This window comes from Pelmatolapia mariae, linkage group LG4 (genome assembly GCF_036321145.2).
Source record: "Pelmatolapia mariae isolate MD_Pm_ZW linkage group LG4, Pm_UMD_F_2, whole genome shotgun sequence".
NCBI classification, from domain to species: domain Eukaryota; kingdom Metazoa; phylum Chordata; class Actinopteri; order Cichliformes; family Cichlidae; genus Pelmatolapia; species Pelmatolapia mariae.
The window spans coordinates 31,690,088-31,705,378 of record NC_086230.1 but is presented as its reverse complement, the minus strand read 5'-3'; the positions used below and the strand labels follow the sequence as shown (position 1 = coordinate 31,705,378).

Sequence of the window (15,291 nt, the reverse complement as noted above, 5' to 3'; positions counted from 1 at the left end):
TGAGGGCTCAAAAACGCTGCATTTCGACCTCCTCCGGTGCAGTTTGGGGGCCTGAAAAAAATCAGCTGATTGTGAAGCTGTCATTTGGGACAAAGTCGTTGATTTTGCATGTAATGAAACATGTTGTTATACAAAAACTGTCACTAAAGTTTGTGGTTTAGTTTGTTACCAAACTTTTTTGGGCAGATTACCCAATCAACTGACCGCTCAGCACCTCCTGTGCACCTGACCTTTAGGTGTTTAACTTTGAATGAAGACTGAAGTTTTATGGGGTCACATTATTGTTAATATCTTTTCAGATGGTTGAGCCCGTCGACCAGCTGCTGCAGAATGTGGAACCCGCCAAAGACAGAGAGCTGTGGGTGAAGGAGAACAAAACCGGCGATGTTCGGCCTGTGGATATGGACATATAGCTCATCCTGGCCTGACCTGGGATCAGCTGTCCTGTCTTCAGTATTAAAACACATCCACAGAATCCAGGAACACTTGATGACACTGATTCGGGGACGGTGCATGTTCAGACCCCTGAGGTCTGCTCATCCTCTCTCTGAGTGGAACAGTGAGGAGGAAACCAGTCCAGCTAACAGTAACGGACCCAAGTACCAGCATGTTCCTTCTAAATTTAAACCCCATCATAATCCACATTAGCTTACTGAATGCCATTTAACATATTCTGCTGTTTACCTGTTGTAAAGTTGAGATTATTAAAAAAATGTACGTATTTTGAATTGTTCAGTTTAGCGTCAGCCAACACTTTTCCAGTCTGAGTAAACCAAACAAAAAAAAAAAAAGGTCTGATTATTGATATTATTTTGGATACTGAAGCATACTGAGATCTTGGAATGATATATTTTCATAATTTGCTGGTCCATTTTGGTGGAAATGCATGTTTTGAATATATTACTTTCACTGTACTTGGAGAGCTGCACACTCTGTGGAACCATGATGGTTGTTTCGGTGTAGTTTATTGAAGTTAAACAAGGTATTCTCTATCTTGTCCATAATTTTGGAGCTTTCTCCCACTTAAAAAAAGGAAAGTGTACAGTATAAATATCCAGAAACCTCAACTTTTCCAAGCATTTTTGCAGTCGGGATTTGATTACACTCAGCACAAGTCCCAAGATTTAGGCCAGGGTCTATTTTGAATCAGCGCGAAGGAGGAAAAGGTGGTCCAAATTACACTGAAACACCTTTTAGTGCCTAACGGTTATATACCTGGAATGTCCTTGATTTATTCTTCTCTGCATCGGTGTACATTTGTACATACTGGTTCGATGTTTGCACTTTTCAACGTCGTCTGTTTAACGTTTTTTGGTAAATGCACAGAGAAGATCTTTAAGGGTCAACATGCAGCAGGAAGTGCAAGGTGATAGAGATATCAGAGACTGCATGTAGACTACGTGTCCGTGTTTACATATAGGTGTTTGTCTGTCGCTGTCTTTACATTTTGTTGTTTGTTTTGGAATAATTTTTCTTTTCTATGTTCCCAGAAGGACAAAGTTAAATAATAAAGATTTTAGAGCTGCCAGGCACTCAAAAAAAGTTGTGAAAAAGTAAAGAAATGCTTAGCTGCCTTATGAAAAACACTGACCATTCGTCCCCTGCAGCACATTCAGACTTTGCTTTGACCCCCGCCCCTCAAACGGCTTCATGTGTAGGTTTGAAATAGTGTATTTGTTGTAGAGGTTTTTATCAGTGTGTCTCAATGTTGTGCACTAAGTGTGACGAGTTATTATGTTCCAACTAAATGTTCTTGACCAGAATCCACAATGACATAACGGTTGAGTTAACTGCCCTTCTGTGGTGACTGTTTTCATTAACGTGAGTTTAATCCGATTTTCCCAATGTTTTTAAGAATGTTGGATCACAGGTGACCTCTGTCCCGACGGTGTAGTGAGGAATGCAGTGTCCAAAATAAATCTCCTCTTTGAAAATTAAATGCCACAGCGTGTCGTTATGTAACTCTGCCAGGGGGGGCTGGGGGTTTAGAAATGGGCAGTTACATCTGCAAGATGTTTCATTTAAGATCTGATTGATGTAAATAAAAAAATAAAAAAAACTCATAAACCTGGTGAACATGTTTTATGTTAAACCTGCAGCTCATAACACTGCTCAAGTGTTTCTTACAGATTTTCATGTAATGAATCCAAATATGATTATTATGGGTTTTTTTTTTTTACATTTTACACCTGAATTACATTTTTGAACAATGGCACAATAAATATCAGTTTTAATTCACAAGGTTTTCCAGACATCTAGCATGAACTGTTTGGGAATTACAGATGTTTTTTATAAAAAGCAGCAACGTGAAAGTTATATAGCTGTCTGTGGACCGGATGAGGGATACTCCCCTTTATATCAGTGTAAATATGTAAACTACACTCTTAACCCTGACGTATCTTAGAAAGTGTATTTTCAGCAGTACATCTCGTTTTTCTGCATAACAGAGAAATCCTGCCACAAGTCTTTGGTCATAAATTACAAGAATTAAATGTGTAAAATTACAGAGAATGTTCTGGTAGCTCATTGCCCAGGCTGTAAATTAACAAACAAAAAATGATTTTTGTTTCTTAATTTACAGAAATTGTCCTTTTTTTAAGTACTGTGGACCCATTGTAAAAAAGAAAAGAAAAGAAAAAAAATTATAGTAGTGACAAAACAGGAAATTTTCTGTCATTTAATTGCTTATCTGTGTTTTGTAACATGAATGACTATGAAAAATGAAAATGAATGTCTTTATCATTAAGAAAACGCTGGAATACTTATTAAAAAATACTTTATAAGCCCCAAAAGTTTCCAAACTGGAGGCCCTCCGACCTTATGTTTCACACCTCTGCTCTAACTAAACTGAACAGCTGACAAGTTTGACGAGCATATGAGATCTGTTCCCTCATTATTCTGAATTAAACTGATACGAGATCTGGAGTTGATTCCAGGTGTTGAACTTGCATTCAGTACTTGTTCACTGGAAGAATGAATATAAGGCCCAGATGGTCACACAAGTGAAGGAGGCCGCTGTTAGGCTGAAGTACCAAAGTTTAGAACCCATAGAAACACGAACCAGTGATTTTATTCCACTTAGGCTAAATTAACAAGCCCCCAGATACTCGCATTTTGCAAGTTTCAAAAACAGCTTTAAACCTCAAATAATGCCAATAATTGCCATTTGATGGCAAATATGAGACCTGTTCAGACTGGTACAACATACAGATTGGATTTAAACATTAGTTAAGTTAAACAAGCTTACAGGTGAGTACTCAGCTATTCCACTGACACAGTGAAATTTGTATAAAAGGCAAGGTAGAAGACCGTCACGGCGAGTGGAGTGAGCCATGTAGAGATGATAAAGGAGGATCCAATCGCAGGCACTTGTAAAGGTGTGAAGGTGGTTTATTGAACACAAAACACAAATAGAAAAACGGCAAACGGGACGGCAGACTACCTAAACTGAGAACAACTAAACTACTGAACACGAACATGAAGGACGATGGACAGCAGGGAGAACACACGAATGGAACATGGTAGATACACAGATGGACCAGCAACTACAATGACAGAAGACACGACTTAAATACACTCAGAGAAACACAGGGAGATTACACACAGGTGGGGGACACAGCTGGAAGTAATTAACGAGACGAGACAAGGGAGGTAAAGCTGAATACACTCACATGAGACGCAGACCTTCACAATAAAACAGGAAACAAGAGATGACTACACAAGGACGCAGACTAAACACAGAACTAAACCCACACAAAACATGAGAACACAAAACCTGCGAACAAAACCCTAAACCAGAACCATAGTAATATAATTTATCATAAATAATCAAAACATCAGAGAAACCCCAAAACACTCCAAAATGCAAAAATAAACCAAAACATAAGGAACTCAAAATGCTGGGTCGAAACTGACCCAGAACCGTTACAAAGACCTGAGGACGGATAAAAGGATGGGGGTAAAAAAAAGAAAGAAAGAGGCAAAAACTGGTTTGACACAATATATGAAGGCCAAGCCAACTAAATCAGGGATGACATTTTTTATTGGCTGAATCAAGCAGTGGCTACACTATTAGCTTCAAGATAAACACTAGCAAGATTAAAACTGCAAGTGAGATTGAGGTGTCTTATGATGTGGTCATGAACCTTATGTACCCATCCTGTCTTGCCACTGGGTGCCATATTTTACATCAGTCCCAAACTGTTCATGGACCAGGCCGGCCTGAAGTTTGGAGCATGTGGCACCTGCAGGGAGCACAGAAAAGGATGTCCCAGAGGAAGGGCAAATGCTCAGATGGACACATGGGAGGTGCCTGCGTGCTCCACCATCAATCCCACAATTTTAGGTGAGACTGTGCAGAGACGAGTGAAGGATGAAGATGGATCCTGAGCTGTGAGAGGCATTGCATCTCGCACACCAATCATGGCCTACAACAAAGATATGGGTGGAGCTGACCTGTCAGATCAGCTCATTCTGCACTACTCCACCCACAGAAACACTGTTCCCTGGTAGAGGATCATCTTGCTGCACTTCCTGGACACTGCAACAACAAATGCCTTCATTTTGCACCGTGAGATGAGCAGTGCCAAGCAGGTGCACCCCATGACACACAAAGACTTGGTGTGTCAGCTTTGTGGCATGGACAAGACCAGCCAGTGTTCCTCAGAGCAGGAGAGCTGATCACATTCCTGTGCCCGCTGTCCCAACCTTAGATCCTGGCCCAAAAGCTACCAAAGGCAGACTGAAAGGTAAACACTGTCTACATAGTCATAGCTCATCCCACTTTAGGAAATAACAGCTAGATTCTATATTAACTGACTGTACAGCAGTCCTTTATCTATTGTGTTAAACTACAAATGAAATACGTCTATTCAATTTTATTTATATAGCAACACAACAACAGTTCCCTGATATTTCTTTATATTGTAAGGTAACGTAGAGACCCTACAATAATACAGAGAAAACAGGGAGAACCCCAACAACCAGGTAACCCCCTAAAATAAGCACTTTGGCAACAGTGGGAAGGAAAACTCCCTTTCAACAGGAAGAAACCTCCGGCAGAAGCAGGTTCAGGGAGGGGCGACCATCTGCTGGGTGCAAATTTGATACAAGGTGCCCTGATCTAGCATGGCATATTATTGCTTATTGTCAATAAACTAGTTTTAAATTGCAGGCAACAGACGTAAATAAATCAATGTGGTTAACCTTGATACCTTGATACACCCAGTATCACAGTATCTGATACACCTCCCAAATACCCCCTCCTCTCTTTTATACCACGTTTGGCACATTTCCCTCAGGAAGTCGACCAACAAAGGAGTGAAAAGGGTCTGGACTGGTTTAGCAGTTCCTGGGTCCAAACCAGAGGAATAACAGATGACTATAATTTTCTTCAATGTACTATAGGTACTAACTATACTTTCCTTTAAATTTAGTTTGGGAGTTTCAGAGCTCTGTGTGTTGTGTTTAGAGATCACTGGGTGCCTTTGTGACAGAGTACCATAAAAGATAGATGGCAGTCAGCAACCATGGAGGTTTAAGCATTAATCACAAATTGAAATATATGCCTAAAAGGTACCTGAAGCTTTCTTAATTAGCATAAAAAAGGGATTGTGTGTCACTTTAAACACAAACTGTGTTCTTGTTTATCACTGATACTTTCACTAAGGCTACGTCCACACTAATGCGTTTTCGTTTGAAAATCATCATTTTCTCTCCGTTTTGGCCTCCCGTCCACACTGAGACGGCGTTTTCCCTGCTCTCGAAAACGCATAGTTTCAAAACGGAGCTGTCCCGTCGCAGTGTGGACACTCGAAAATGCAGACTTTCTAAAACGATGACGCGTGTTGGTCATATGTGACCACTTAGTCATGTGATACTGTTCTTTGAGGCGGTCCAATATTTTGCGTATTTGTTCTGGACCGTCTCCCAGTCGATGTTCTCGTTTGCTTTGAAAACCTTGTACTCGTTGGTGACTCGGAGCAACAACTCCACCTCATTATCAGTCCACTTGAAAAAGTTGTTGCTTTGTCTTGCCATTTCGCTGCCACGATTCAAAGAGCCGGAATGTAAATAAACGGCAGAGGGAAATGACGCAGGTTGAGTCGTCTTGCGTTTCACACATGCGCGGAACTGCAACGTCAGCGTTTTCGGTCGTTTTAGTGTGGACTCTTTGAAAACGACTGAAAACGCTAGTGTGGACGCGGAGCGTTTTCAGACGAAAACGCTGTTTTCAAATCTATCCGGGCTAGTGTGGACGTAGCCTAAGCTTAACAAAGAAAAGTTAAACTAAAAGTAAAATATACTAATGGATTCAAATTGGATCGCGGGAAGCAAATGATCTATGCGGAGGCGCATGTTGGAGCAGTGTATCGTTCTCTGTGCCAAGCCCACATTATCCTAACTGTGAGGAGGCTGTGTGTCTCAACTGACCTTCAGCTCCTAATAGGATTGGCTGATACAGAAGGATTGTTAACCTGAGCCTAATTCCCTTCATAAGGAGCTCTCATCCCGATTTTCTTGCTTTCAATCTAATGAATGAATCCAAGTGTGAAAAAAACACGCTGGAGAGCTGCCAGATGTATTAGAGAGTAAATTGGCTGTCAATAAAAGGCTGGCATGCAACCACTGAGGGTCAGGACGGCTCATAACACTGCAGAGTCAGGAAACTGAGTCTTTAGATATACATGTTAGAGGAGGTGACTATCACCAGGCTGGATATTCCTGTCATCAAAAGTGATCTCTTTTCCCCAAGTGCTTGTTAACAGAGCAAGGGATTTCTCCATTTTTAATCATACTAGTTTTCCTTAGAACGAATAAATGATTTCTATTTGGAAACAACAATCGAATTATTCCAGAAAAAATAAAAAACCTTAAAGGTCAATAATATTAGCGCCCTGAAAAACTGACCTTTTTATTGCTGTGCTTGTAAAACAAACTAAAACTAGGTGTTACCTTCCAATTTACACAATATAAAAACTTCAGCAAGGGTTTGAGCTGTCACTTGAGAAACTATCATTCTAAAAACAAAAGAAATCAGTTTAGACGAAGCAGGAGATGGAGATCTAAAGTTATCACAGCATTTCAAGAACTGGAGTGAGAAGTATTAAGATATTCAAAGAAAGCCATACAGTACAGAACAAGCCTGGCGGAGGTAGGAAGTGAACAAAACTAGTGAGAGATGTGTCTACTGACCCCAGGACAACTGCCAAGACGATAGTGAGGGAGTTAGCCAAGTAGGGACGTGTATTCACAGAAAAGACAATCGCTAGAAGCCTGCACAGAAATGCACTCTGAGGCTGTGGACCAAGAAAAACTCTGCAGAAGAGGCACATTCAAGCCAGACTGAGGCATGCTGAGGACAACCTGAGGAAAGACTGAATGAAACTATACCCCGTTCTCAGAGTGACGCTGATTATGTCACAAAGCCCTGACTTGAATCCCACTGAAAATCTGTGGGGTGAACTGAAGTCCAAAGTTCGTGGCAGAAGACCATCAGATCAACCGACTAAAACAACAGACTGCAGAAAAGGAAAAATGATACACAGTGACTGTTATCATCGGGGGGTAGTTAATGTGAAATAATATTGTTTCTGTATACAAAGTAAAGAAATGTAAGCATCCAAAATAACAGTAGGATGTTTGGGAAAGCTTTTGCAAATTCCTTGCCTCTCCAAATTACCTTTAAAAATAGGAATTTTCATAAGGGGGCTAATAATTCTGTCCTCATTTGTATTTTCCACCTGTTTAATATAAAAATCAGTGGTGTGTCTAGTGGCTGGGGGCAAGGGGTGGAAGAGACCCCTATTAAAATATGATTCTATTTTATGCCAGTGTTATAATCTGGATTTATTTCTGATCAAATAGTCGACTTTCTTATTGTCCTCGTGGTCTCCTGTTTAATAAATAGTCCTATAAACAATCCAGAAAATATAAATGTAATTAAAATATAAACGTTTAAGGATTAAAATACAGAAACCAAACTAAGTTTCATTGGAAACCAAACCAGAGCAAATATATGTGTAAAGATAATCCAAAATAAAGTTGTATACAAACTACAGTTAGTTAGGATTAGTCACTCTTTGAAACAGTGCAAACACTACAAATATATCAGTTAAAACAAATTCCAAATGCAAAGGAAGTGTGTTTTTAAAATGCATGTTTCAGACACACTGCTTTTTAAAAGGTTAGAGTCGAGGACATGGCCGAAGTCTCCTTGGTGGATATTACCGTGTTATACAACGACACTTAAAAGCACAACACATAACACACATACACCTTTACAGACAGGTTTTCATGTTCACGTACACAAAAAAGAACATTTAAACAAATAATGAGTTAACATGTTCACTGCCACAACTACACAAAAAATGTACAAAACATATTTGAACAAAATTGAACAAACTAAAATAACAAACAAACTTGTGCGCTGTCCATTGTAAATTGTGTGATTTAAAGATTTAACTGCATGAAATCAGCTCGTTTACACAAAGTACAACATCTAAACCAAGGAGGCTAAACATGCCAAAATGGACACGCCAAAAACGTCCAATCCAGCCTATGGATGACTTTGTAAAGTGTGAATATGGATCCACAAAGGAGTTATTAATAAAATTTATTGCAACACAAGTAAAAATGTGAAGAAATTGATTCTGGTTAATTAAACGTGAACACTGTTTTGACTCCCAACATTCACGTTGCCATCCCTGTTCTAGCCTGAGCGGTTACACTGTTTAAAATTGATCCATTGCACAGTTGTTCAGCTTCTATTTCATTTTATTTTATCAAATGTGCCTAATTTCCTTATTTACTTATTACTTGCAATGACAAAAAATGAAACACTGTTTAACTAGTTTACCAGAAAGAACATGAACATGATTAATTACAATAAAAAACGAGAAATGTGGTTAAAGCGGTTAAAATATAGCCACAAAAATCAGTCTTAAAACCACGTGAGGTTTTTTTCTGCTCTGTTTTTAGCCTGTACTCTACTGCTTCTTCTCTTTCAGCTTGTCTTTGATTTTCTGAGGTTCATCATATTGTATCAAGCGTAGGATATCCTTGTTGTCCATCACGCCCTGAATGAACTCTCCCTCTGAGATTTTATCTGCAAAGAACCAAAAAAAGAAGTGTCAACAAAATGCTTGTGCCTTGTGAAGGTGTAGTAGATAACGAGATGAGAGTTAATAAAGTGTGGTTTACCGTTCTCCTTCTTTCCGAAAAATGTCCAGATTTTTTCAGCCCTTTTCTCCGGCGTGTTTTCATCCTCAGGGAGCTTTGTCTGTGCGTCAGCAGGAATCATGTTGAATATTGACTGCAGGAGAGTAAGCACATTTTATAGGTGTAACCAATGATTCATGATGAATTTAACCAAATATTCTTCAGAATATTACATTTTCTTTGAGTAACTCTAAGTGGAATAATTTGGAGGAGGCTGTGGCTTAAAATTGAAATCATCAAAGGTCCATTTACACATTCACAGAAGTGATCGTGATTATTCAATAGATGAATGCAACGCGAATTCAGTTTAGTCATGCAATTTTAGTGTATTCAGAACAGATAAAATTAGTATGAAGTATAGGTACCCTAACAATCTCTTGGATTTCATTTTTGCTGATGGTTCCATTTCCATCCACATCATAGAGGCCAAAGGCCCACTCCAGCTTCTGCAGAGTCTTTCCCCCGGAGGTGAGGTGCAGAGCGACGATGTACTCCTTAAAGTCCAAAGTTCCGTCTGCATTAGTGTCGAAACTCCTGAAAACGTGCCGCGCATACGCCGTGGGGTCCGCGTCTGGGAAGAAGCTGGCATAGATGCCCTCGAACTGCTGCTTGCTGATCCTCCCGCTGGGACACTCCTTGAGGAAGGACTGATACCAGGTGCACAGTTCGGCCTCTGTGTATTTGGTGTTGGACTTCAGCTCTTCCAGGAGCTCCTTTGACAAAGCGCTGCTCTTAGTATTCCCCATCCTGATCAAGAAAGGTTAAATTCTTGTATTTCCTGCGATTGGCCGTTAAACTTCTGTGGAGTTTGTGCGCTCTGTCTTGTGTTCGCTCTGTCGAGCCCCTCAAGGTGCCAAATGGGATTATGATCATCACTGCCTAAATCCAGACAGCTGTCTTGAAGATTAAGGGGGATAACTGCGTCACACTGCTATGACACCTTTTTATTGAAGACAGAGTTAAATACAGGAGGCAAGCGCAGCGGATTAAAGGCAGCAGGTGGCCGTTACTTAGAAGCTCAACATCTGGGAGAATATTTGCCTTTTTAAGCAGAATTGTGTAAATACACTCTAATATTTAGTTACAGGGTTGAAGTATAATAATACTGACTTTGGGGCCAAAGAAAGACGAGCTTAGATTGGTGCCATCTTTTATTATTGCCACTAGGGAGGAATTTGCTTACACTAAACCAGACAGTGTTAAACAAATGTATTAGACCACCACCCAATGTAAGGTTTATTTTTGGTAATTTCCAAAATCATCTTTATATTAATACATCAATCCATTCTCTTCTGCTTATCCAATTGAGGGTCATGGGGAGGCTGGAGCCTATCCCAGCTGTCTTAGGGCGAGAGGCAGAGTGCACCCTGGACAGGTTGCCAGTCTGTTGCAGGGCTAACAAAGAGACGGACAACCATTCACACTTTTTTTTTTTTTCTTTTTTTTTTGTCTGTCCCATTTGGTTCTTTAGCCGTCAGAATTGTTGTCTGAAGACCAACAAGGATACCAAATGGATTTATTTTGCCAAATGGATCATCATGGCATTGCCGTATTGGTCCATTTGATCAACTTTTGTTGTTATTATTTATTTTATTTTCAGTAGTTACAGATGAGACAGACATGATTGGGGGATAGGAAAGGGAGAAAGAAAGAGAGGAAGGAAAAGAAAAACAGAAGGGAAGAGGGACAGTGAGAAAGGGCACTGACAAAGACAAAGAGAAAAAAAAAATCTCCTGGATCACCTGTTGAGAGAAAAAGAATAGAAAACAAGCAAAAAAAAAACAAAGCAACATACTAAACACAACACCATCATGTTAATCTAGCTAAGTGTAAACAGCAATAAATACTAAATATTGAATGTTGTTGTGCAGCACAGACAGCGCACAATGTGCTTTGAAGTAGCAGCTAAGAAAGGTGTAGTTTATGTCTACGAACAGTGAACACCCGTGTGCACACCCGTGTGGATCAGCGCGCTTGTATACAGAAGGTTTCCCCATGTAACGGTCTGCTAGAGGGTGTGGAGGGCCATAGCCCCGTCCCCCAGGGCATGAAGCAGGCATGGAGGAGATCCAGGCTCCAGACATCCAGGGACCCCAGAGTGCGAGAGCCCAAGGAGTACCACCGGAGGGGCATCCGTGCCACCCTCCTGGGAAGGGCTGAGGAGATCCCCAGACGAGGGGTCACCCAGTAGCCACGGAGCAGAAGCCAGAGGGGGCTGCACTGGCGCGCCCGCCGGCTCTGCCGGCAGCCAGCTGTGCCAGAGTGAACCGAGCTGCAGGCCCCGAGGCCGGAGGTTCGAGGGCCCCCTTTGCCCCGGAAGAGGCCTGACCGAGCGACAGGCACCAGGCCCCGCCAAGTAGCCACCGGGAGTGAGCTGGTGTATACCTGAGCGCCCAGCCCCGGACACCAAGAACCACCAATGCACCGACCCCTGAGTGCATCAGTTACCGGCAGGGAGTGTGGTGAGGGGAGATAGGCCTCCACACTTTGGAGGGCCTGGGTGTTCCCACACAGAAAACCCTGGACTAAAGGATATTCTTGCTGGTAACTGTGCTAATCACTGTTTCTGGAAAAAAAAAAACAAGAAAACATTTGTCTGTTAGCCCAAAAAGTTGATTCTGTTCATCTGGAACTTTTTCAGTAGGAGAAATGTTTAGTTATTCATCCAAGTGATTTGTTCAGTCTCAGCTGACTTCCAACCTTATAAACAGTACCTTTGCACAATGACTGAAATTAACCCAGTGAGCGAACAACGGGCTGTGAGGTCAGTTCATTGATGATACATCTCAGGACCACAATTCATGGATCACATTAACTCGGTGGACCAAAACATCTAATTCAACAGGGAGGATATGAAAAGTGGCAGACATCGGGGAAACCAAAAACCTCTGGCTAAGCGGAGGCCAGGACTCCGCAGTCTATTTACACCTACAAGCCAGTGGACACTCTTTCAATGATGAGGATGACCATTTACCTGAGAAGAAAAAGACCATCTCTGAATCGAGGAGGGGGCCTAAGGGTATATCTTTCACCAGCTTACAATGCTGTGATTGCAGCCATTCCCCAACTCTCTGTGAATGGTACTCATGGTCTTTGATCAATGGTCATGATATTTTCCATATTTATGATCAAGGAACTGACCTCACAGTCCATTGGTTATTCAGTGGGCTAAGTTCAGTCACTGTGAAAATGTACTGTTTATAAGTTTGGGGAAACCTGCAGTCAGCTGAGACTGAAGAAGTCACTTGGATGAGTGACGAAACGTTTCGCCCACTGAAAACGCTACGTCCAGATGAACAGAATCAATTTTGGGGGATTTCCTTACCTGCATGATTGAGAGCGCATCAAGAACAGCAGTGTCTTAGGTGGAATATTAAATTGTTTTCATGATGTGGGTCAGTTAGGTCAAATGCCTGAAAGTGATGTGACAGGAAAAAGACAAAAAAAACAGCTAAAAGTGCAATGAAAGGGGTGTCAGAGATGATCCAGCCACCACATGAGGTTAATTAATCATATGTTACTGGGTGGTTTGAGCCATTTGTCGCCAAGTGTTTGAGCTTGGTTGCCCTAAAGAGAGCTGCAGAGGCTTAAACACCAGAAACTGTCCATTTGTAATTACCTTCAGTCACTGCAGGTTTCCCACCACTGCAGCAGATTGTGCTGTAATCTAGTCCAAGACTATTATAGTGGAGACGCAGATAATCTTATCTGGGGACAAACAGCCGACAACATACTTACGCCCGATGATACGCCTTTTCCGAATTTAGTGCAAACATAACTTTGCAGCCCAATGAGGAAGAAAAGCCCCATTTTTAAAAAATAATCAAAAAGAATAAAATTAATGAAACTGACCAGGAGCAAAATAAAAAAATGTCTCTGATTTTAAGAGAAATCGGAAGACTTAAAAAGCAAATTACTGCATTTTGAATTTTAGGAAAACAATTAATCAACTGTATGTTATAAGGTACTAATATTTAAAGTAGTATTAATATAACAGTATTTGTAAAACAGTAAATTTGAAAAATCATAGATAACAACAATTATGTTTTAGCATTAAAGACATCATATTGAAAGCTTATGCATACTGGTGTATTAACCATTAAAGAAACCATTAAGAAACAATACAATAACAATCAATTTGTGATGTCAAACAATTTGACAAATAAAGACAGTTTGGGTCTCCTTCCAGACATTGGCACACACATTGAATAATTTGTACTTCAATACAGTTATCTGGTAATTTTCAAATCTACAGAGACCTTCCAACTTGTGTATATCACCGTGTTTCCTTCTTAGATCCCTGAGTTTCCCATTGTCCTCAGCACTGGTCAATCCAATTGAGGGTTTTATCAAGATTAAAGACATTGTTAAACCTTCAGTACCACTTATTAAAAGATTCAAGTGGGTCTATGTATATACTTGATCCTGAACGTATACTTTTTAATCTGTGTGGATTCAAGAAAATCAAAAATAAATGAAAACTGGTGTATCCGATTCATGTTTTTTAAAAGTGATTAAAGATTTATGTTGTACAATGATTACACCCTGAAAAAGAACAATTCAAAGAAATCATTAAAAGCCCAAAATGACAACATTCATGCCCACGATGAGTGTATGTAAACTTCTAACCACAACTGTTGATATGTACATAGAGAGAGTATTTGTGCTATACTGTGATCAGCATCAGAATTAATCTACAATAATCTATCGACAGCTCTCACGTCAGGGACCAAGAGGTCACTGCTGACACACATAACAGCTGATTATAATCCTGTTTCATCCTGTGCAAGGTGTACCGGCTTTGGTGAATGAAGTGAAAGCCAGTGCACATTTATTTGGATTTTTCTGTATTTTATATGAAGTTAAAGTTGGACAAAGCAATCCTAAATTTTCCTTTATGCATAAACATAATCCGGGAGAGTCTCTGTGTAAATCTGCATCTACCTTTGCAAAATCAGATTAGGTAAAGTCCAAGTCATTCATTTCACATTTAAAATACCATCACATACTTTTACATAATCGTTTAGGTTTAGTTCAAAATTGCACAAAATGTTGAGCATCTGTACATCAGGGGAAAAGGCATTCGCTCAAACCTCACATCTGTCATTCGTAAACTGGCAGGTATTATTATGTAAAAAGCAATGAGCCTGGGAACTGTTCATTGTACCAACCGGCTTACCACTTCATCAAGTGTAACGCTGGACTTAAGTATCCTGTGGTTGTAATTTACTACATGGAAGCTAATGTTCAGTATAATCTATGTGCATTCAGAGGAATCACTAAAAGTCTATGCCTACTTACCATATAAATGCCAGCAATGAGGCAAACATACAGACGGTCAAAAATCCCCCTTATATTATTTGTTATTGTTTATTTTCTATCAGTGTCTACTCCAGATGAAACCCATTTTAATATGGCCTTGTCTTTTAAATCTTATGACTGTAATGGACATTGTGTAACACGGTTAAGTCAAATTGTCCCTACATGAGTTTATCGTGGTCATTACTGTGGATTTTCATCACACTAATCCCGGAGTACAGTTTCTTTTTAAGCTTTTGTGTTTTAGTTTATATGAATCGTTTGAGTGTATTCTGGATTTGACTCGATTTGACTCCAAAAACATGATGAGGATGATGAGAGGGAAAATTCGAGATCTCGGATACTTTAAAGGAGTTTACAAATCCAGGGCAGTTAAATGATCTGCACAGCTGCCAGTGCTCCGACTACTGTACACAGTGCAGTGTAAACAAAAACTGAGAGACCAGTGCATATACTGTATACCTGAGTTTCAGTACTTATAACGACTTGGGCAAAATGTCAAATACATGCTGCATAGTTAGGTTACAGCTAACTGGCTAACTGCCCCATGCTGTTAGTTATATATGTTTGTTTCATGCCATTACATGATTTGTTGATGGCTAAATCAGTTAAGTAAGTTGGAATTACTTTAGTTATCAAAGTAATCTACAGTAATCTAGCAAACTTGCAAGGATAATGTTAGCAACTAAGATACAGGTAACCTGGAGATAATTAATTGGCAAACAAAGTTACAAAATCAGCCTTAAGATTTAG

General features: G+C 40.2%; 2 protein-coding genes across 3 annotated transcripts in view; one reads left to right on the top strand and one right to left on the bottom strand.

Annotated features, from left to right (window-relative positions):
* Positions 1–2,042, top strand: part of gas7a (growth arrest-specific 7a) — a 39,584-nt gene extending 37,542 nt beyond the window's left edge. Inside the window, exon 12 of one of the 2 annotated variants that reach the window (XM_063472436.1) lies at positions 300–2,042. In XM_063472436.1, the coding sequence (XP_063328506.1) occupies positions 300–413 (114 nt within the window). In that variant the 3' untranslated portion in view covers positions 414–2,042. The remainder of the gene's footprint in view (positions 1–299) is intronic. The other variant, XM_063472437.1, reaches the window with a different exon arrangement.
* A 6,099-nt stretch (positions 2,043–8,141) lies between these two features.
* Positions 8,142–10,090, bottom strand: rcvrna (recoverin a). Its single transcript, XM_063472435.1, has 3 exons — positions 9,585–10,090; positions 9,202–9,313; positions 8,142–9,106 (listed from the first exon to the last, which is right to left on the bottom strand). Exons 1-3 carry the CDS (start codon positions 9,963–9,965, stop codon positions 8,988–8,990), a joined length of 612 nt encoding a protein of 203 aa, XP_063328505.1. The 5' UTR covers positions 9,966–10,090; the 3' UTR covers positions 8,142–8,987.
* Between the last annotated feature and the right edge of the window lie 5,201 nt (positions 10,091–15,291).